The sequence below is a fragment of the Peromyscus californicus genome, unplaced genomic scaffold (genome assembly GCF_007827085.1).
Source record: "Peromyscus californicus insignis strain IS unplaced genomic scaffold, ASM782708v3 Scaffold_2__1_contigs__length_46816999, whole genome shotgun sequence".
Classification (NCBI taxonomy): domain Eukaryota; kingdom Metazoa; phylum Chordata; class Mammalia; order Rodentia; family Cricetidae; genus Peromyscus; species Peromyscus californicus.
The window spans coordinates 4,176,883-4,199,121 of NW_026294540.1; the positions used below are offsets into that span (position 1 = coordinate 4,176,883).

The window sequence follows — 22,239 nt, forward strand, 5'->3', positions numbered from 1 at the left end:
CCACCACTGCCCCGCTTCAGAACACAATCTGACTGGTGTATATTTAAAGCTTGCGGGTTGGGGGGTTATTTTGACACAATGCCCCTCTCCCTGTATCTGTGTACCCACCTGCTGCTGTGAGACCAAATGACAGCACCGTCTTTTCCTTTTTAGATATAAAGTCATGAAGAACTGGGGAGTGATAGGCGGAATCGCCGCTGCTCTTGCAGCGGGAATATATGTTATCTGGGGTCCCATTACAGAAAGGAAGAAGCGGAGAAAAGGTAGGGCTGGGGCCCTGCATCGTGGTCTTTGACTTGACCCTTTTTTGTTTGAAGGCAGTAGAGGAGGCCGGGGGATTGGGTGGTTGGTCCTCTCACCTTGAAAGTGAGGGCTGTGGTCTATGAAGTGGAACATTGCAGAGCCCCGCTTCCCACCCTGTGGTGGGAAGGCTCTGTTTTAGCACCTTTTTGCACTTGATTTTTTTTTTTTTTTTTTTTTTTTTTTGAGACAGGGTTTCTCTGTGTAGTTTTGGAGCCTGTCCTGGATCTCGCTCTGTAGACCAGGCTGGCCTCGAACCCACAGAGATCCACCTGCCTCTGCCTCCTGAGTACTGGGATTAAAGGCGTGCACCACCACCGCCCGGCCTGCACTTGTTTTTAAGACATGCTTTGTGCTGGCCCAGTGGCTCATGCCTGTAATTCCAGTACTCAGGATGCTGGAGCAAGAGGATGCCTTGCCTTGAGTTCAAATCCAGCCTGTGCTCTAAAGCAAGTACCAGCCCAGGCAGGGTTACATAGGCAAGACCTGGGGGAGGGGTCAGGTGGGGGGGGGAGGGGTCAGGTGGGGGGGGGGGAGAAACATGCTTTGTAATTATGTTTCAAGTGGCTCAATTGTCTGAGGTTCTCATTAATGTGTAATTGTATTTTCAGTCCTGCAGCTGACCATTACATCACAGGAGTGGTTTTTCTGAGAGAGGAGGGCAGGAGAGAAGGGGGAGGAGGAAGCAAAGTCTGTTACAAAATCTGACCCTTGTTAAACAAGGGGTCGGTATGTGTTTTCACGGGTGTCTGAGAAGTTTCCTATCCAGCAAGGCTTGATAGAGCACACAGTCAGCACCCAGGAGGCCGAGGTAGGAGGCTCCGAGGCTAAGGCCAGCCTGGGCTCTATGTGCTGAGTTCTTGAGTTTTGGCAGAAGAGGAAAAGAGGGCATCCTGTCAGCTGGGGCTGCTGTCTTTGCAGACTGACCAGAGTCAGTGTCTTCTTGGTCCCTGGCGAGAACAAAGCATTGTCCTGGGAGGCAGTTCAGTTGCAGCTGCTGTGAGGACACTGTTCTCTCACTAAAGGGGAGCGTGAGGGTGAGGAGGAGGGGGTGAGGGTGACGAGGAGGGCGTGGCTGCTGCTTTTGTCCATTTACTGTCTGTGCCAGGCACCTGGAAGGGTTTCAGAGAGGACACAGCACAGAGGGCTCTCCTGTGGCTCAGAGTTTACAGCAGAGAATGCCCGGTGCCCAGTCTTGCTCAGGGCGGATCTCAATTGAGGGCTCCCCTGCAGACGCAGGGTCCCAGGTGGGAGAGAGAAGGTCGGCCCAACGTGACGCACTGTCCTCTTCTTACCCTCCCGCTCCCTTAGGGCTCGTGCCTGGGCTCGTCAACTTAGGGAACACCTGCTTCATGAACTCACTGCTGCAGGGCTTGTCTGCCTGCCCCGCCTTCGTCAAGTGGCTGGAAGAGTTCACCACCCAGTACTCCAGGGACCAGCAGGGGCCCCACACACACCAGTGCCTGTCCTTGACGCTGCTGAACCTCCTGAAAGGTAGAGTGGGGACTTGAGGGGTGTGCATCTTCAGTGACTAGATGACAGAGAAGGGCTTAGGAGCCACTTTGTAGAGAAGGACACGGCGGAGGGGGTGGGGGAGGGGTGGGGTGGGGGAGGGGAGGGGTGGGGGAGGGGGGTGGCACTCAGAACCTAAGAGGTTTAGATGAAATCAGATTAAAATTTACTTTCTAACTAATTTTTATTAAGATCAATTCGATTCAAATTAAATCAGTCAGAAATGTTAAGAAGTTGTATTTAGTGTGTGTGTGTGTGACACAGCTCACATTGGACGGTCAGTGTGTGTGTGTGTGTGTGTGTGTGTGTGTGTGTGTGTGACACAGCTCACACAGGATGGTCAGTGTGTGCGTGCATGCGTGTGTGTGTGTGTGTGTGTGTGTGTGTGTGTGTGTGTGTGTGTGACACAGCTCACACAGGACAGTCAGTGTGTGTGTGTGTGTGCGCTTGTGTGACACAACTCACACAGGACGGTCGGTGTGTGTGTGTGTGTGTGTGTGTGTGTGTGTGTGTGTGTATGTGCTTGTGTGACACAGCTCGCACAGGACGGTCAGGACAGCTCTGGTTCTTTGCTGCTGTGTGGTCCTGGAGGCTGACCTCAGGTTGTGAATTTGGTTGCAGGTGTCTTGACTTACAAAGCCTTCTCACCAATAAAATAAAATGGAACCATCTATTTAAAAAATTGTCAGTTTATCTGGGGGTGGTGGCGCACACCTTTAATCCCAGCACTCGGGAGGCAGAGGCAGGCGGACCTCTGTGAGTTCGAGGCCAGCCTGGTCCACAGAGGTAGTTCCAGGACAGCCGGGGCTACACAGGGAAACCCTGTCTCAGAAAACCAAAAATAAGTAAATAAATCCATACCACACAAGCAGTTCAACTATAAGAAGTTTTTTAAAAAGTGAGTGTTTTGGCCCAAGAAATAAGATCATTCACGAAAGAAATACAAATAAAGGCTCTTAGGATTTGTTTCTTTTTGCCTGTCAGAAAAGATTAAAAAGCAGATTGCGAATCCCAGAGCCTGGCAGCTGTTAGCCGGGGTGCGCACACTGCGATGGGGTGGCGTTTAGTTTGACCTTTCTCGAATGTGCTGTAGAAGCGCCCTGGGAGCCCTGCACCATGGCCGGTGCCATCTGGCCTGAGCATCTCATGGCCAGAAGTCTTCCTGGTGGCTGCTGTGAGTGTCTGGGGAAAGATGTGAAGTGCTTTTTTTTTTTTTTTGGTTTTTCGAGACAGGGTTTCTCTGTGTAGCTTTGCGCCTTTCCTGGAACTCACTTGGTAGCCCAGGCTGGCCTCGAACTCACAGAGATCCACCTGGCTCTGCCTCCCGAGTGCTGGGATTAAAGGCGTGCGCCACCACCGCCCGGCTGTGAAGTGCTTTTTATTTTTGTGTCTACATGGGTGCCTGTGCAGGCCAGGATAGTGTCGGGTCCCCTGGAGCTGGAGTTACTGGCAGTTCTGGGAACCGAACTTGAGTCCTCTGTAAGTGCAGCCAAGCTCTTGACTGTCCAGTCATCCCTCCAGCCCCTAGGGATTTGAAGTCTCCTGTCCAGCCTCATTATTTCTAAATCCACATGCAAAAAGGTTTACATTTGTTGATTTACCTGTGTGTTTGTGTTTGGGTACACACGCATGGCATGGCGTGTGTGGAGGTCAGAAGACAACACGTGGAAGCCTGTTCTCCTTCTGCCCCTTGGTTCCTGATCCAGTTCAGGGCATCAGACTTTGTGGCAAGCACCCTTGTCTGCCAAGCCATCTTACCAATCCCAAACTCAGTTCTGAGCAAAAGTTTTTTTCTTTTAAACTGTTGAACTGTCCTTGATGGCACTTGTTAAAATCTGGATAACACACTGTGCATGCGCAAGGGTCTCCAGAATGTTCATAAACACCCAGGGTTGTGGGTGCCGAACAGAAGGCCGAGGGGCCAGTGGCTTTTTTACCAGTTTGCTCTCTTTTAACTTGGGAGAGGGAATAATGTTAAGTTAAAGGAGCGGGAAGAAAATACAGTGTGGTTTCATTTCGGCGACGTAAGAGCTGATGGCTGCTTTCTAGGAAGAAGTCTCACGGAGGTGATCTCGGTGCCGTGCTGCAGTTAGGGACAGTTTCACGCACCACGCTGCTGTCCCGCTGCCGAAGCACCTGATGCTCTCACAGTCGGGGCAAGGGGCTGAGAAGGGTCCACCGCAGAGCGCTCACTGCTCGGGCGTGTGGACCCCCACCAAAGGCTGTGGTGGCGCGAGCTGCAGTCGTAGGAATGCGAGGCAGCCGGGCGAGGCCCCGAGGCCCACTGGCCAGCCAGTCTAGCCAATCAATGAGTTCCAGGTTGAGTGAGTGTGTCGGTCTCAAAAAATAGGGTGGAGAGTGGTAGAGGAAGAAGCTGGACATCTAGCTCTGTCCTCCATAGACACACACAGCTACATATATGTGTATGAGGTGCTGTGATGTCCAACTCTGGCCCCCATAGACACACACATCTACACACATGCACATGGGGTGGTGATTTTTTTCTGGCATTGGCGTTTCTCTGGTGATTAAGTGATCACGGCAGCTCTTCATCTGCCTGTCGGCCATTGTTTTAGGAGCAGTGGCTGCTCAGGGTTCTGCCTGGGTGTGAGTTGGGTTGTTTAGGGTTTTTGTTGTTAGTTTTTAGGAGTACTTTTCTATTAGAATTTTTTTCTTTTAAAAATTGATGTGTATGTGGGGGAGTGGGCGCATGTATGTGGGTGTCGTGGAGGCCAGAAGAGGACATTGGGTCCCCTGGAGCTGGACCTACAGGTGGTGGTAGCTGCCCGGCGTGGGTCCTGGGAACTGAACTTAACTGCCGCGCGGCCTCTCCGGCCCTGGCGCCTTGTGCATCCTCCTCCTTAACCTTTGCACCTCCCTCGATTCTCAGCTCAGGGTGTCTGTGATCCCTGCTGTTGAGCCTTCTTCCAGGCTGCGGCAAGCGTCTCTGCCCATGGCCATTGGTGCACAGAGGTGTTTCTTCAGGTAGACTGAGGAGCTGTGCTGGGGGTGGCAGGTTATGAAACTGCCGGTGACCTTGCCAGATTGCCTCACGGTGTTCCAGGCAGTCGTTGACATTTTCCCAGGAGTGTGGTTCCTTCTCGGCTCTGTGGCCTTTGTCCTGGAGGGTGAAGAGCTGGGCTAAGGTGCTCACCTCATAGGTAGCTGCCTCCCGTGCCCTGGCCCTCAGCTTCTGGCCATGTCAGACAGCTCAGATGGGGCTGCGCTGGGGGCAGGAGGTCAGCAGTGTTCTCACCCCTGGAGTCAGAGCCCTGACTGCACACCAAGGGGTAGAAACGGTCTGCGCTGTGTTATGTGTGGATCACAGGACCTGAGACTGCAGATCCTTCCTTTATCTGCCACTTGAGCAACATGGCCCCGCGCACTGTGCCTGGAAGCCTCTGGTCAGAATGAGAGTCAGCACTCTGTGGCCTGTGACCAGTCCAGGGCTCCCTGTCTTCTGTCGTTGTTGATTGTGTGTGTGTGTGTGTGTGTGTGTGTGTGTGTGTGTGTGTGTGTGTGTGAGAGAGAGAGAGAGAGAGAGACAGACAGACAGACAGACAGACAGACACTGTATAGCCCTGGCTGTCCTGGAGTTCCCTATGTATCCCAGCTGGCCTCGAACTCACAGAGATCCGCCTGCCTCTACCGAGTGCTGGGATTAAAGGCGTGCGCCACCACACCCAGCTTCGATTTATTTTTTGTTGTTTTTGTGTCTGTGTGCATCTGTGTGGGTATCCTTGGAGACCAGGAGAGGGCGCCAGATCCCTTAGCTGGAGAGCCACCGATGTTAGTGCTGGGCTCTGAACTCCAGGCCTCATGATAGAGCTACAAGTGCCTTTAACCACTGCAGACCCCTCCAGCCCTGGGCTGTCTGTCTGTCTGTCAGTGTCCAGTCTGTGTGTGTCGTTTGCCTGTGCCTGCCTCTGTGCTTCACCCACGGAGCCGAGTAGTTGGACAGCCTGCTACCCGAGGGAGAAGGAGCTGACCCTAGGTGTAGACAGAGCCGTGAATCCCTACCTGACCCAACTCTATCTTTTTATAATTTACATTCTTCATTGCTATTATTTGGGATGGGTCCTTGTTCTGTTGCCAAGATTGGTCCCGAATTCCTGGGGTCAAGAAATCTTCCTACCTTAGCAGTTCTCAGTAGCTGGGACTGTGGCCCATGCACTATGCTAGACAAACTTTTGGGTGTTTTTGTACTTTTGGTTACGAAGTAATGCATTCGTCTGCTTTATGCATCCTAACACACTTGGTGCCTGGTGGTCAGAAGCACATGAACATGAGCGAAGGCTGAGAAGCCATGGCAGAGCCCTGGGGAGAAGTGACCCACGCCGGGTGTGGGGTTGGCCTAGTAGTGAGAGTCCTTGAGAATTATGAGTTCAGATCACACTCAACTGACTTACATCTCCCCTTATCAGTGATGGTAATTTGTATCTTCCTGAAATCTTAAGATTCATTCAACAGTGGCTGGAGAGATGGCTCAGCAGTTTGGAGCACTGCTTGTTCTTCCAGAGGTCCTGAGTTCAACTCCCAGCAACCACATGGTGGCTCACAACCATCTCTAGTGGGATTGGGATCTGATGCCCTCTTCTGGCATTAAGTTATACATGCAGATAAAGCACTCATATACATAAATAAATAATAAAATCTTTAAAAAAAAAAAAAGATTCATTCACCAAACATGTTATGCCTCCTTGCTGACTCAGCAGTGTGTGAGGCTCCAAAGAGGTGAGGGAAGAGGGGGCTGTGGTGTCACCTGGCGGGGTCGTCACTTTGCATGTGGTATGCAGCATTCCTGGCTGGTTCTGCTCTGACTCAGTTGTCTTTCTTTCTCATACCCAGCTTTGTCCTGCCAAGAAGTCACCGAGGATGAGGTCTTGGATGCAAGCTGCCTGCTGGATGTCCTGAGGATGTACAGGTGGCAGATTTCTTCCTTTGAAGAACAGGTGAGCACTCTAAGCTCAGCCTTGGAGAGCCCCTTTCCTTAGGGACTGGGTGCGTGTGCGTGCCACTGGGGATCAAGCCCAAGGCCTTGAATATGCTTGAATATGCTAGGCAGGTGCACTCCCACTGAGTTATAGCCCTTGCTTTTCTGTGACATTTTAGTGGTGTGTGAGCAGAGCTCCAGTGTCTCATTGCTGTCCTGATTAGAGAGGACACAAACTCTCTGTCACTTTGGCACGGAAACCGTGTCCCAAGGGAGAGCTTCTGCCTTTCTCTGACTCTGCACTCCAGGTGGTGAGAGACCTTCCGGCCCATACCCTTGTTCTAAAAGACCCGTCTTCAGAGGGGGCTTAAAATGTCCCCAGGCCCTGAGCAGGTGTCCCTCCCGGCCACAGGACTTGGCTCAGGACGCTGGTGCTTCCTTTTGCCCCTTCTCTGTGGTCTTTGGAATCTGGCACACCTCCTCCTGACCACTGTTACCTAGAGCGACCCCGAGGCTGCGGCCAGCAGGACTGGGCCCTAGGGTGACACCCTCTGCTTCCCCGGCACCCAGGCCCAGCTTCAGCAGCTGCGTCTCCAAGTGGCCTGGTCCCACTGTGTATGGAGGGGGGCAGCCCCTCAGAGACTCTTCCACCCTGGGGCTGGATGAGGGGCTGTGGAAACATGGGAAAGGGGTGAGTGGCCCCCACCCTTGATCTCACAGATTTATCTTGTTCCTCCCCGATCGGAAGCCATGTTTGTGCTGTGTTTCAAACACACAGTGGGTGATGAGTGTGTGACGGTTTCTCTTGCTGGCTGCTTTGTATGCTAGAATGTGTTTCCATCTCCGTTTGGAAATGACCTCAGCTGCTGGACTGACTCAGCGGTCCTTCCCTGTGTCCTAGCTGAGAGAGAGACTCTCAGGTCAGTCTCCAAGGACATTGTAAGTCCCAACTTTCTGTCAAGGACCTGCTTAAGCCAAGTCACCCTTGGGGCTGTTTCCCAAAGTCAGTGCACAGCAGTTGATGGGCCAGTAGTGATGTAGCCACAGGGAGGGGAGAGCATCTTCAAAGCAGACAGAGCATCGGTCCTGCTGTAGGTCTTGCCCACATCTGCACCATCTTGCCATCTGGTAAGTCCAGAACCAGATCACGCTGGTGGGCAGCCCATTTTGTGTCTAAACCAGGAGCTGTAAGAGATGCGCGAGGTTCAGTCCTTCATGTGTGTTACCTAACTGCGTCCCTGTGCCAGCCCTGTAAGGAGTCAGGGGACAGTTGGGAACACAGGCTCAGAGGAGCAAAGTGACTTGCCCAGTCACCTGCTGTGTCAGTGGCAGAGCCGGGATTGGAAGGGTCTGGCACTGAGGTGCACACGCATCCCCGACCCTCTTCTGTAGTATTACCGCTTTCCTCACAGCCCGAGTAGCCTGCAGACCGGCTGGCACAGCCTGCTTGAGTACAGGAGAAGCCAGCTGTCGGCTGCCTCTCCTCCCTGACAGGGCTGGGCTGGGCTGTTGGCTAATGGCGGCCTCCACACCTGCCCCTGGGTGAGCGCTTGCAGCCTGGCAGGGTGAAAGGGGGAGCAGTGGGGCAGCCCAGGCTGTGAGCTGCACATGTTAGTGGGATGCTGTCTCCACATGAAAAGTGCAGAAAGGACTGGGATGGAGCTCAGTCAGATCCCATCCCCAGTACTGCAGATTACATTAAATAAAATAATAAAGTTTGGTTTTTCGAGAAAGGGTTTCTTTGTGTAGCTTTGGAGCCTGTCCTGGATCTCACTCTGTAGACCAGGCTGGCCTCGAACTCACAGAGATCCGCCTGCCTCTGCCTCCCAGTGCTGGGACTAAAGGTGTGTGCCACCACTGCCTGGCTAAATTAGAAATTTAAAATTATGAACTAGTGTTCTGGTTTGCTGTGACTTCTGTTTGAAGAGTATCCTAGTTAGGGTTACTGTTGCATACTGTGTAGAAACACCATGGCCAAAAGCAAGTTGAGGAGGAAAGGGTTAATTTGGCTTACACTTTCATAATGCTGTTCATCATTGAGGGAAGTCAGGACAGGAACTCAAGCATGGCAGGAACCTGGAAGCAGGAGCTGATGCAGAGGCCATGGAGGGGTGCTGCTTACTGGCTTGCTCCCCATGGCTTGCTCAGCTTGCTTTCTTATAGAACCCAGGGCCACCAACCCAGGAACAGCACTGCCCACAATGGGCTGGGTCTTCTTCCATCAATCACTAATTAAGAAAATGCCCGCCACAGGCTTGCCTACAGCCCAAACTTTTTTTTTTTTTTTAAGATGTATTTATTATGTATACAGTATTTTGCCAGCATATATGCCTGCAGGCCAGAAGAGGGCACCAGATCTCATTATAGATGGTTGTGAGCCACCATGTGGGTACTGGGAATTGAACTCAGGACCTCTGGAAGAGCAACCAGTGCTCTTAACCTCTGAGCCATCTGTCCAGCTGCAGCCTCCAGCCCAGTCTTATGGAGGCATTTTCTGAGTTGAGGTTCCCTTCTCTCTGATGATTCCAGCTTGTGTGGAGGTGACATTAAAGTAGCCAGCACAGCAGGGAAGCATTGTCAGGGCATGATTGGCAGCTGAGGAAAGGTGGGAGGCTGCTGCTGGGACCCAGCCCAGAACGGTATAGCTCAGGTGCGGCCTAGGCAGGGCCTGAAGAGGTTTGGAGTTTGGGGTGTGTTTAGGAGCTGGGGCCTCAAGTTTCATGCTGGTTTGGCCTAGTGGATGGTGGGGAGGAGAGTGCAGTGAGTGACTGGATTGTTGTCAGGGTGTCCTTTAGAGCAGGGGTGGGGGTGGGAGGTCTGAAGGATGGGAAGGGGAGGGGGAACACTGAAGGTCAGGGCAAGCCTGACCTTGGAGTAAGCTTGGTGTGCTGTGGAAACACAGAAGAAGCCAGGGCTGGAGCCTGTCTGAGTTCTCAGGAGCATGTGGGCCTCATTCTTCTTAGAAGGCCCTGCATGCAGGTCAGGGGAGGCCTTTCTCTGTCAGAGCTGGCCATCACCGGCTGGATGTGGACCTTTCAGAAGCTGGGTGAGCTCAGTGTCCAGTGTGCTGGCATGCATGTGACCCTGGTTTCCAAAGCCAGCACCGCAAAGCCAAAAAGTGAATAAAAACTGAAAGATCTGATTACTATGGCCTGAAGCTGAGCTCAAGTATAGGATCTGCACTTAACCAGTGTAAAACGGTCACCTGGACCCGTGTGCGGTGAGACTCGGGGTGGCATCCACAGGCCTGCAGCCCAGAGCCTGTGCAGGGAGAGAAGAAGCCACGATCAGCGAGCAGGCTACAGCAGCTTGGGAAGGAGGGCTTTCAGATTGCTCCTTAGAGGCATTTCCTGCTATAGGACCCAGCAGTGCCACCTCCGGGCACGGTCCAAGAATTGTAAGCAGAGACTCACGCAGGTGTTTATGCATTTACATTCTTAGCATAATCCCTCACAGAAGCCAGCGGGCGGAGCGCTGCAAGTGAAATGTTAATCTAATTAATCTTTATCAATAAAAAATCAGGCTGGGCAGTGGTGGCATATACCTTTAGTCCCAGCACTCGGGAGGCAGAGCCAGGTGGATCTCTGTGAGTTCAAGGCCAGCCTGGTCTACAGAGTGAAATCCAGGACAGGCATCAATACTACACAGAGAAACCTTGTCTCAAAAAACAAAAACAAAAACAAAAAACAAAACAAAAAAAGCTCCCCCCCTGGAGTGGGGTACAGGTCTCCTTCAGTGAGTGGGACCCTGAGTAAGGGTCGGGTCTGCTGCACATGGTGTGGGTAATGAGCCTGGCCTTGCCTCAGGAGCCTCTCTCAAGGATTCTTTGTCCTTTGACAGGATGCTCACGAGTTATTCCATGTCATCACCTCCTCACTGGAAGACGAGCGGGACCGGCAGCCTCGAGTCACTCACCTGTTTGACGTTCATTCCCTGGAGGTAATGGCTTCAGTGTCTGTCTGCGCATTCAGTGAGTGCAGGACACACGGTCTTTGTAAGGCCTAGACGCGAGTGCGAGACCCAGTGACGGGGGTGCGAGGCCGGCAACCCTTAAACTGCACACTCCCGGCAGTGTGTGCGCTGGGCGTGGCAGGCTCCTTAAGAGGCCTATTGCTGCAGCTTGGGTTGTGCTGGAGGAGAGACGGGCTTGTTTTCTCTGTTAGAGGGGCAAGGGCCACGGGGTTCCCTGAGTGAGTGCTCGTCCCCTGTAACAGTGTAGAGTTGACTGGTAAAGGGAAGGATCCCAGAGAGAAGAGACATGTTTTTGCGGCCACCGTAAAGGAACTCGTCAGAAACCAACCAGAGGGCGGGTGGTGCCACCTCAGGAAGTGGGCTGTGGACAACGTTGGTTTTGATGTTAGAGGTGGCTTGGGGACTCATGAGGCTCCTGGGTGGTGAGGGCGGTTAAAAGGGTTGCAGTTGAGTTTTTGTCTCTCTTTTCTCCCTACAGCAGCAGTCAGAAATGACTCCCAGACAAGTCACCTGCCACACGAGAGGTAGTCACTTTCCATTGATCAATGTGTATTTCTGAGGAAACAGAGAGCAACTGTGTGCCTTTAGATAGGACAGCTCTGTGTGTGTGTCTCTTGCTGCCTGCGTCCAGCTGGGCCTGCGCTGGACCTCCATGCACCTGCTGAGGGCCTGGAGTGTTCTGGAAACAGCTTTGTATGAGGAGCTGAGTCCTCCAGCCCCAGCCTGACTCGGCTTCTCCCTCCACTTCCTCTTACTGAGGCCCCTCCCCTGGAGTTTTAGGTCCCGGGGAAAAATTCAGTAAACAGAATCTGTCCTTCAGCTTTCACCACAGAGAATCCTAGGTCTCTTGAGAAATCTTTGTTTTCTCAAGAGTTGAAATCAGCACAGCCTCTGGGTCAGTAGCAGTCGGGCTGGCGGTCAGTCCCGGGCTGGCGGTCAGTCCCGGGCAGCCCCAGGCAGTGCGGCCTCTCATCGGAGGCCACAGCAGATACAGGGGACAGTGACCATCTCCATCAAATGAAATTTACAGGAGCCAAGGGTGGGCTCACGTCTGTAACTCCCACACATGCAAGACTGAGGCAGGAGGATTTACTGTGTCTTTAAGGCTAGCCTGGGCTATATAGTGAGTTTCAGGTCAGCCCGGGCTATAGCATAAGACCATATTTCTGTGTCTCAAAAAGAGAGATTGAGAAGAGAGGTGAAGTAATTTTCCAGATCACATGACTAATAAGCAGACTCAAGACCTCACTGAGGACTGCCTGATTCTAGAGGGAGAATTTCTCACAAGCGTTTTGTTCACTAACCCCCATCCTAATCAAGGAGCAGCCCAGTTCTCTAGAAGTTGTTTATTCTGAGCTTCCCTTGCTATATGGGATGCCTGTGCCTCCTGCCCTCTCCACATGCGTGTGCATCTGCAGATCTCATTAGCATCCTCCTCTCCTCCTGCCCTCTCCACATGCGTGTGCATCTGCAGATCTCATTAGCATCCTCTCCTCCTGCTCCCTCTCCACAGTGCGTGTGCATCTGCAGATCTCATTAGCATCCTCTCCCCCTGTTCCCTCTCCACATGCGTGTGCATCTGCAGATCTCATTAGCATCCTCTCCTCCTGCCCTCTCCACAGTGCGTGTGCATCTGCAGATCTCATTAGCATCCTCTCCCCCTGTTCCCTCTCCACATGCGTGTGCATCTGCAGATCTCATTAGCATCCTCCTCCTGCCCCCTCCACATGCGTGTGCATCTGCAGATCTCATTAGCATCCTCCTCCTGCCCTCTCCACATGCGTGTGCATCTGCAGATCTCATTAGCATCCTCTCCTCCTGCTCCCTCTCCACAGTGCGTGTGCATCTGCAGATCTCATTAGCATCCTCTCCCCCTGTTCCCTCTCCACATGCGTGTGCATCTGCAGATCTCATTAGCATCCTCCTCCTGCCCCCTCCACATGCGTGTGCATCTGCAGATCTCATTAGCATCCTCTCCTCCTGCTCCCTCTCCACAGTGCGTGTGCATCTGCAGATCTCATTAGCATCCTCTCCCCCTGTTCCCTCTCCACATGCGTGTGCATCTGCAGATCTCATTAGCATCCTCCTCCTGCCCCCTCCACATGCGTGTGCATCTGCAGATCTCATTAGCATCCTCCTCCTGCTCCTGCTCCCTCTCCACATGCGTGTGCATCTGCAGATCTCATTAGCATCCTCCTCCTGCCCCCTCCACATGCGTGTGCATCTGCGATGTCATCAGCATCCTCCCCTCCTCCTGCCCTCTCCACATGCGTGTGCATCTGCAGATCTCATTAGCATCCTCCTCCTGCTCCTGCTCCCTCTCCACATGTGTGTGCATCTGCAGATCTCATTAGCATCCTCCTCCTGCCCCCTCCACATGCGTGTGCATCTGCGATGTCATCAGCATCCTCCCCTCCTCCTGCCCTCTCCACATGCGTGTGCATCTGCAGATCTCATTAGCATCCTCCTCCTGCTCCTGCTCCCTCTCCACATGTGTGTGCATCTGCAGATCTCATTAGCATCCTCCTCCTGCCCCCTCCACATGCGTGTGCATCTGCGATGTCATCAGCATCCTCCCCTCCTCCTGCCCTCTCCACATGCGTGTGCATCTGCAGATCTCATTAGCATCCTCCCCTCCTCCTGCCCTCTCCACATGCGTGTGCATCTGCAGATCTCATTAGCATCCTCCTCCTGCTCCCTCTCCACATGCGTGTGCATCTGCAGATCTCATTAGCATCCTCTCCCCCTCCCTCTCGACAGTGCGTGTGCATCTGCAGATCTCATTAGCATCCTCCTCTCCCCCTGCCCTCTCCACAGTGCGTGTGCATCTGCAGATCTCATTAGCATCCTCTCCTCCTCCTGCCCTCTCCACAGTGCGTGTGCATCTGCAGATCTCATTAGCATCCTTTTTGGTGTCTGCTCCATGGTACACAGCCTTACACACGAGCCTTAAGGCTCTTCTGTGAGGATGAGACTGCAGGTCAGCAAGGAAGACTCACTGTGCTTCATAGGAACAGTTTGCTATGGGAGGAATGTCTGCTCTGTGCTGAGGAGGGTGGAGTCTGATGGGGTCTTGGGTGATGTGCCATATCAAAATGTGCTTTGTTCCCAGGGTCTCCTCACCCCACGTCTAATCACTGGAAGTCTCAACACCCTTTCCACGGAAGACTAACTAGTAACATGGTGTGCAAACACTGTGAACACCAGGTAAGCGCCGTGACATCCCCCAGGAGACTGCACTTGAGTCAGGCTGCAGCAGAGGGCCCAGAGTGTAGGCTGGCCTCAGGGAGCCCTGGTGATTGCCTGTACTCGGTCACCTGGGTCAGTGCCGGTGTCACTGGACCCTCAGGTGACATCTGCCCTGGGAGCAGCAGATGTGGTGTGCCATTGATTGCAGGATTTCAGGTCCTAAGCTTGCGAGTCTGCCTGCTCATGATGCGCGCAGCAGATCTGAGGAGTGGGAGGGCTTTAGCTTTGCATTTGAGGGTTCAAACCTTTCTTTATGGAAAAGCTTCAACACAATACAAGGAGAGAATTTTACAGCTGTTACATCAAGTTTAGAACATTTTTAACACACTGCCCTGCCCCCTGTAAAAAAAAAATACCCCAAAACCTTACACATGATCATTCTCTCCTGAACTCCTCACAACCACTGATGTACTTCTGTCTGGTGGGGGACAAAGTCTAGACTTCCCGGAGCAGAGTCCTGCCGTAGGCAGCCTCCTTCATTTAACTCACTTGCATGCAGGGTCTTCTCTTCTGTGGTATGTACATGAGCATGTCCTGCTGTTAGAACCTAGTGACAGCTCTGTCACGTGGCCTTGACATGTGTGCGTATCTTGTCCATGCTCAGTTGAGGGGCCAGCACTGTCCTGTCTGACTCGCGGACTCCATCCTTCGCTGCGGTCACAGAGTAGTCCCCGCTCCAGGATTCCGCTTGCTTCCCTGGCCGTAACTGACACGGAAGTTTTTACCTAGGTTTGAGGCATGCCGAGTGATGGTTTGATGCTCTCTAAGTGATGACCACCGTCCAGCCAGCCCATCTGGGGTCCTGACCTTAGTGTGGGGGTGGTGAGGGCTCTCTCACGGCCCCTGTCGGCGAGTTTCGAGAATGCTTTAACGGTCATCACCGTGCTGTGTGCACGTCCCTGAGGTCTGTGCCAGTGTCTCCCCGTCCTACCTTCCACCTCCACAGTCACCGGGCTGCTGTACGTTTGTCTGCAGGCGAGGTCATGTGGTGATGCCCTCCAGGTGGCTTTATGAGGCACTGAGCTCATCTCCTTCCAGTACCCACCCCAGAGAGATTGAATCCATTATTCAGTGATGCTCTTGGTGGGTTGGTTGACTTGAGCCAGGGTGTGGCTATGGTAGCCCAGGCTGGCCTGGAACTCTTATCCTCCTGCCTTCCGTGTCCGGAGGGTGGGATTACAGGTGTGCACAGACATGTCTGGCTGATGGTAACTTTTTGAAGGCTCTCCCTTTTGTTTTCCACGGTGGCAGCCTCAGTTTGGGCTCTTGCCACAGTGTAACAGGAGTTTCTGTTCCACCCTTTTGCCAACATGTCTTGTCTTTGTGGGCATCTGTGCCTGTCTGAGTGGACACCACTTGTGAGCCTTGTGTTTCTTGAGACGTGGCCTCTCGTGCTCTGTAATTTCCCACATCGGCTTGGCTGACCAACCAGTGAGCCTGTCTCCACCTTTCTGGTTCTGGGGTGGTTTTTTTTGTTAATGTAGGTTCTGGGGTTTGAACTCGGGTCCCTCATGCTTGCAGGGCCGGCTCCTGACCACTGAGCCATCCTGACAGCCACCCTCTTGTCTTTCACAGCAGCCGTTTAAGTAGAGATGTGTCCCTGGGGTTTGATAGGCAGCGTTTCCTGACAGCTGGAGTTTTCCATGTTCCTGTCGCCATGCTGGGTCTCCTTGGAAAATGGTTTTTTGTTTTGTTTTGTTTTGTTTTTTGGGGGGGTCCTTTGCCAACCTCCCTCCCTTCCTTCTGTTCTGGCTGCCTTCTCCCTTCCTCCCTCCTTCCACCCCTCCCTCCCTCCTTTCCCCTTTCCCTCCCTCCTTGTCCCTCTCCCTCCCTCCTTCCTTCCCTCTGTCCTTCCTTCCCTCTGTCCTTCCTTCCTTCCCTCTCTCCCTCCCTCTTCTCCCTCCCTCTCTCCCCCTCCCTCCCTTTTCCCCTCTCTCCCCCTCCCTCCCACCTTCCCTCTCTCCTTCCCACCTTCCCTCTCCCCCTCCCTCCTTCTCTCTCCCCCTCCCTCCTTCCTTTCCTCTGTCCCTCCCTCCTTTCCTCTCTTTCTTCCCTTCCTTTTCTTTTTTGTTGTTGTTTTTGGAGCAGGGTCTCGTGTAGCCCAGGCTAGCCTCTGACTGATTCTCCTACCTCTGCCTCCCGAGTTGGAGTATTGCAGGCATCGCTGCCACACTTGGTTGCTTATTTTTAAAAATTTTGTTTGTTTTAGGGTTTTTGGGGGATGCTGCTGATTTATGAGTCCCTTGTATACTGTGGACCTCACCCTCCTCAGGGGTGTGGTTACAGATGCTTCCTCTTACTCGGTAGTTGCCTTTTGGCGAGTGTTTTCCTTGTTTTGATTGACATCACCTATGACTAACATGTTACTTTTTTAAAATAAGGTTTGTATGTTTTAATTTCTTGATTTGTGTTGCCCATTCATCTCTGACTTTTCCTTTCCTTTATTTATATTTTGAAGCTGTTGCAAGTGGAATTAGGAATGTTTTATGTTCTAGGTCACCAGCACATAGAACTGCAGTTGTTTGTTGAGCCATTTTGTGTCTTGAGATCTTACAAAATTTTATTATTTATTTTATTTTTCACAGTGATGGGGACTTGACTCCCACAAACACTCTGTCCGGTGCATGCATACCCTGTACATAGGTGCACTAGTGTGCACACACACACACTCACACACACACACACACACTCAGGCACACACACACGCACACGCACACTCAGGCACACACACACGCACACGCACAGTGTAAAGTTTCCTTTCCTCCTTTGCAGTAAGTTCTCTGCTGAGATTCTCTGTCTGTCCGTTGGCGGTGTTGTTTCCCTCTACCCTGGAGCGTGTTCACACCACATCTGTAGCACAGTGTGCCAGTGTCACCCCAGGCTCACTTCTCATTGGCTGCTGCCTCCCCTTCCCTGTGTTGCCAGGTGTTTCTACTGTGTATCAGTGCAGTGGAGACTCTGGGTTCTGCTGTCCCTGGAGGACATGGGTTTTGTAGGCAGGTGTGCACACCTGTAATCCCAGCTATAAAGAGAGGGAGCCTGGAGGGCCAGGAGGCCAAGGCCAACCCCAGCTACATAGTGAATTCAAGGCCAGCCTGGGCTACATGAGACCCATGTAAACCCCCACGAGTACACATACACACACACACACAAAGAAAATGGATTTGTTTTGACAGGTAGTTACTTTGGCTCACATCCCAAACCCTGTCTCCTCCCTTAGATAACAAATGCCCTATTCTGTATTTACTTCTGGATGTTATGTCTGCAGAGACTCTCACGGTCCCCCTGCAGCTGTGTGGCTCTGTGGGCAGCTGTGGAACAGACAGGAATACAGAGTCCAGGGCTCCCCCTCTCTGTGACCGCCCTGGATTGTCCTCCACCATCGCAGTCCTGAACACAGTGCTACTTTTCTCTAGTGCTGTGCAAAGTACGCGGGAGACCTCACCTGGGGCCACTTCTGTCCAAATGGTCCAGGCTACCCCGTCACCTCCCACAGGGACACTGCTTCATAAGGCAGCGTGGCCATCTGTGCAGGAACTCACGGGGTCCACTGCGTTACTGTTCCTACAGCCTCACTCTGTGGACATCTGCGGTTTTCTGATAACTTCCTAGACTTCAACTATTCCTGTCTGTGATGCTGTCCAGGGCACTGATGGAAATCCTGCTAGTTCATACCAGTTCCTTAGGGGGTGTGTGTGTGTGTGTGTGTGTGTGTGTGTGTGTGTGTGTGTGTGTATGTATGTGTGTATGTTTGTGTGTGTGTGTCCAAGCTGCTGGGTTGAGTGCGTGCTCTGGAACTGTCTTCATTCTGCTGTTTACAGTTGTGGTGCATTGTATTCCACTGTGTTAATTTAATAGCTGAACACTAACCTGTCCATCTGTTGACTCTAAGCTCTTTGGATTTTCTGCAATATTTGTTTCAGAGTCCTGTTCGATTTGATACCTTTGACAGCCTTTCCCTCAGTATTCCAGCTGCCACTTGGGTACGTATTGATCTGTGGCTGAGGCATTTCATGTGGCCCAGGCACTAAGTGTCACAGACATGTGGCCCAGGCACTAAGTGTCATGCAGACATGTGGCTGCCTAAGCCGTTCTGGCTCTGATGTCAGGGCCTGACTGTGGGAGAGGGAAGGTGACACTTCACCTCACTGAAGACATATTGTGCTTTGTGCACACACCTCAAACTCTAATAACACTGTAGCTCTGTGTGCAGGTGCACAGTCTCTAAAGCTCCACCCCCACCCCATCTGTGCAAGTGCACAGTCTCTAAAGCTCCACCCCTCCCCCCTCCTCCCAGGCCTGTGCAGGTGCACAGTCTCTAAATCTCTACTCCTCCCCCAGGCCTGTGCAGGTGCACAGTCTCTAAATCTCCACCCTCCCCCAGGCCTGTGCAGGTGCACAGTCTCTAAAGCTCCACCCCTCCCCCAGGCCTGTGCAGGTGTACAGTCTCTAAAGCTCCACCCCTCCCCCCTCCTCCCAGGCCTGTGCAGGTGCACAGTCTCTAAATCTCCACCCTCCCCCAGGCCTGTGCAGGTGCACAGTCTCTAAAGCTCCACCCCTCCCCCGGGTCTGTGCAGGTGCACAGCCCCACAGCTCTGCCCCTCGTGAGTCGGCCAGCAGTAGCAGCATAGGGGTTGAAGGACGCTGGGGTGTGTTTGTGGAGCTTTAGCTGTGTACTCCAGACACAGGCCTGGGAGGCGGCCTGCGGCCTGCTGGTTTCAGCACAGCTCTCCCGTGAGCTGTTCTAACCGCCCACTCCCGCTCTAGGGGCACCCGCTGACGCTGGACCACTGCCTTCATCATTTCATCTCATCCGAGTCGGTGCGAGACGTCGTGTGCGACAACTGTACAAAGGTACACATCCCAGTGCCGCCACCCAGCTGACACAGGTGCTTCTGGGGCACCTCATGCCACCCCGAGCATCCACTGCCCGTGCCCAGGGCATCTTTCAGGCGCTGCCATTCCCCTGCCTCCTTTGCAGATGGCTGCCTTGTTTGTTTCCCAGCTGAGTTCTGTTTCTTCCACGGTGTTTACAGAAAACATCTTAAGACACACCCACTCTGGTTTGTAGCTTCTCCATTCCTATCATCTGTGTCCAACTTCTCAGCTGTGCCAGACTTCCTTCTGAATCCAGAGGAAATACATAGACTTTGGGGGGCTGACGGGGTGAGTCCACACAGCTGCATATCACACACACCAGCATGGATGATGATTCCTGACATGAGTCCACACAGCTGCATATTACACGCACACACACGCACGTGCACGCACACCAGCATGGATAATGATTCCTGAGAGCTGCATTCCTGATCTTCCTGCACACACACACGCACACGCACGCACGCACGCACGCGCACACACACACCAGCATGGATAATGATTCCTGAGAGCTGCATTCCTGATCTTCCTGCACGCACACACACCAGCATGGATAATGATTCCTGAGAGCTGCATTCCTGATCTTCCTGTGCACACACACACATGCGCGCACACACCAGCATGGATAATGATACCTTAGAGCTGCATTCCTGATCTTCCTGCACGCACACACACCAGCATGGATAATGATTCCTGAGAGCTGCATTCCTGATCTTCCTGTGCACACACACACATGCGCGCACACACCAGCATGGATAATGATTCCTGAGAGCTGCATTCCTCATCTTCCTGTGCACACACACACATGCGCGCACACACCAGCATGGATAATGATACCTTAGAGCTGCATTCCTCATCTTCCTGCTCACCTGCAGGCAGCTTCACTGAAGTCCCCTCTTTCCCAGCAACCTCTCCATTTATGTCCTCCCCTGGGGTGGGTGTAGGGGCTCCTGAGTCTTGGAAGTTCCGGTGACCTTCCTGAGCCTTGCATGTCCTTGTGAATTCCCAGGGCCTCCTGAGCTTCCCTGTACACTTCAGAAGAGGAAGCCTTAGTTTGGAGGAAGTGGAACCTGGAGTGATGCTGGGTAGCAACCAGGCGGGAGTGCTCACGGGCGCCCTCTGGTGTCCATGTAGAGATCTGACTGCTGCTCCACCTCCAGGGTCTCTGCTTTGGGCGGGGCCACAGGAGCTGAAATCCACTTCCTGCCCCAGTCCCACAATCAGCAGAGTGATTCTGAGGCTCTGAGGCAGGGAGCTCCAAGGCATCTGTCATTGTCCCCAGAAGCCACTCAAGTGAGACTTGTGAGCCAAGGGTACAGGGTTGGATGTCACCCAGACTTCTTAAGCCTCCTGCTGTGAATGGGGAGGAGAGGGGCCAGGGAACCCACTCAGGATTTGTGTTGTAGAGTTACTTATGTATGTGAGTGCTTTGTCTGCATGTATGTCCATACACCATGTGAGTGTGGGTGTCCGTGCAAGTCAGAAGAGGGCATTGGATCCCCTGGAACTGGAATGACTGATGGTTGTGAGCCGCCATGTGGGTGCTGGGAACCAAACCTGGGGCCTCTGGAAGAGCAGCCAGTGCTCTGAACTGCTGAGACAGGTCTCTGTAGCCCTCTCTCCGGAGACTGTGAAGACACAGTTGAAGTCGTTGAGGCTTTGGTTTCCGCTCTGTCTTCCGTCCACGGCTCCTGTCGTTTAGTGACTAAGGAATCTGAGGTCAGCCTGCAGCCCCGCTAGGCGTCTGCTCCTGCAGTCCTCAGACGTGTGCTGTTGGTTTATTGCAGATTGAAGCAAAAGGAACGTTGAATGGGGAGAAGGTGGAACACCAGAGGACCACTTTCATTAAACAGTTGAAGCTAGGGAAGGTGAGCCTGCCTGTGCGTGAGGTCGGCCATGTTTGGGGGCTCTGTCGGCTCCTGACACCCCTCAGCTCCGCACTCTCCTCTCCGCCCACAGCTGCCCCAGTGCCTCTGCATCCACCTCCAGCGGCTCAGCTGGTCCAGCCATGGCACGCCCCTGAAGCGGCACGAGCACGTGCAGTTTAACGAGTTCCTGATGATGGACTTCTACAAGTACCCCGCCTCCTGGGACACAAACCCAGTCAGCATGGCCCCAAAGCCAGTGAGAACCTGGGGTCCGCCCTGGAACTACAGGACACACAAGCGGCCCCGAAGCCAGGTGTGTGCTGCGGGACGCTGCACAGGGAGGGTTTGGGGTCCCCACCTTTGGCTCTTGGGGCACGCACACTGGCTGTGCAGTGGTCGGCTGACTTCGTAAATGCAGGATTGGGGGCGGAAGGGGCAGGGCTTGGTGTTTCCTCTTTGCAGCACTGAAGTCCGAACCCAACACCTCACTTCCGCTAGGCAAACGCTCCCCCTGAGCTATGGCCAGCCAACATTTCCTAAAGAGCTCAGATTACCCAGTAATGAGACATGTGGTTCCGAAACTGTCGGGAACTTGTCAAGTAGGCCAGGCTGGCCAGTGAGCCAAGTTTCCGCATCTCTACCCGCCCACCCCCCCCACCCCCCCATGGCAAGGGCATGCGCCTCTATGAATGGTTTTTTTTTTTTTTGACAGGGTCATAATGTAGACCAGGCTGGCCTCATACTTGCCTCTGCCTCCCAAATGTTGGGATTAAAGGCATGTGCCAGGGGCTAGAGCAGAGGTTGTCAACCTTCCTAATGCTGCAGCCCTTTAGTACAGTTCCTCGGGTTGTGACCCCAACCACAAAACTATTTTCGTTATGATAGTGCAACAAAATTGTATATATTTTGCTACTGTTATGAATCCTAATGTGAATATCTGATATGCAGGATATCTGATATGTGGCCCCTGTGAAAGGGTCATTTGACCCCCTCCCCTCTCACTGATCTTGAGCGATGGCTCAGTGGTTAAGAATACTCACTATCTGCTCTTCCTGATTCCCAGCACCCACATGGCAGCTCACAACTGCCTGTCACTCCAGTTCCGGGGATCTAGTGTCATCCTCTGACCTTCATGGACACCAGGCACTCAGATGATCCGCAGACACACATACACATGAAATAAAACTTAAAAATTAAAAAAAGGTCTAACACTATACCCAGCTTCTGGCTTTTTAAAAAACTATAGGTTAGGAGACTCAAACTCAGCTACCCGTGTTTGTAAGACAAATGCTGACTGACCAAAGCCATCTCCCAATCCTCCTCTTCCCCTCCACCCCTCCTCTCCCCTCTCCTCCCCTCCTCTCCCTCCCCTCACTTCACCTCTCCCCTCCTTTCCCCTCCTCTCCCCTCCTCTCCTCTCCCCTCCCCTCTCCTCCCCTCCCCTCACTTCACCTCTCCCCTCCTTTCCCCTCCTCTCCTCTCAATTCACCTCTCCTCTCCTCTCTCCTCTCCCCTCCTCTCTCCTCT

The 22,239-nt window shown here is 53.0% G+C and overlaps 1 protein-coding gene across 1 annotated transcript in view; it reads left to right on the top strand.

The window, feature by feature from the left end:
• The window catches only part of Usp30 (ubiquitin specific peptidase 30), a 28,648-nt gene that overhangs the window by 1,836 nt on the left and 4,573 nt on the right, over positions 1 to 22,239 (top strand). Inside the window, 11 exon segments of the mRNA XM_052755063.1 lie at positions 154 to 263; positions 1,612 to 1,794; positions 6,661 to 6,764; positions 10,586 to 10,684; positions 11,196 to 11,241; positions 13,830 to 13,924; positions 17,890 to 17,949; positions 18,734 to 18,820; positions 20,632 to 20,712; positions 20,804 to 20,923; positions 20,926 to 21,025. Of these exon segments, the coding sequence (XP_052611023.1) occupies positions 154 to 263; positions 1,612 to 1,794; positions 6,661 to 6,764; positions 10,586 to 10,684; positions 11,196 to 11,241; positions 13,830 to 13,924; positions 17,890 to 17,949; positions 18,734 to 18,820; positions 20,632 to 20,712; positions 20,804 to 20,923; positions 20,926 to 21,025 (1,085 nt within the window).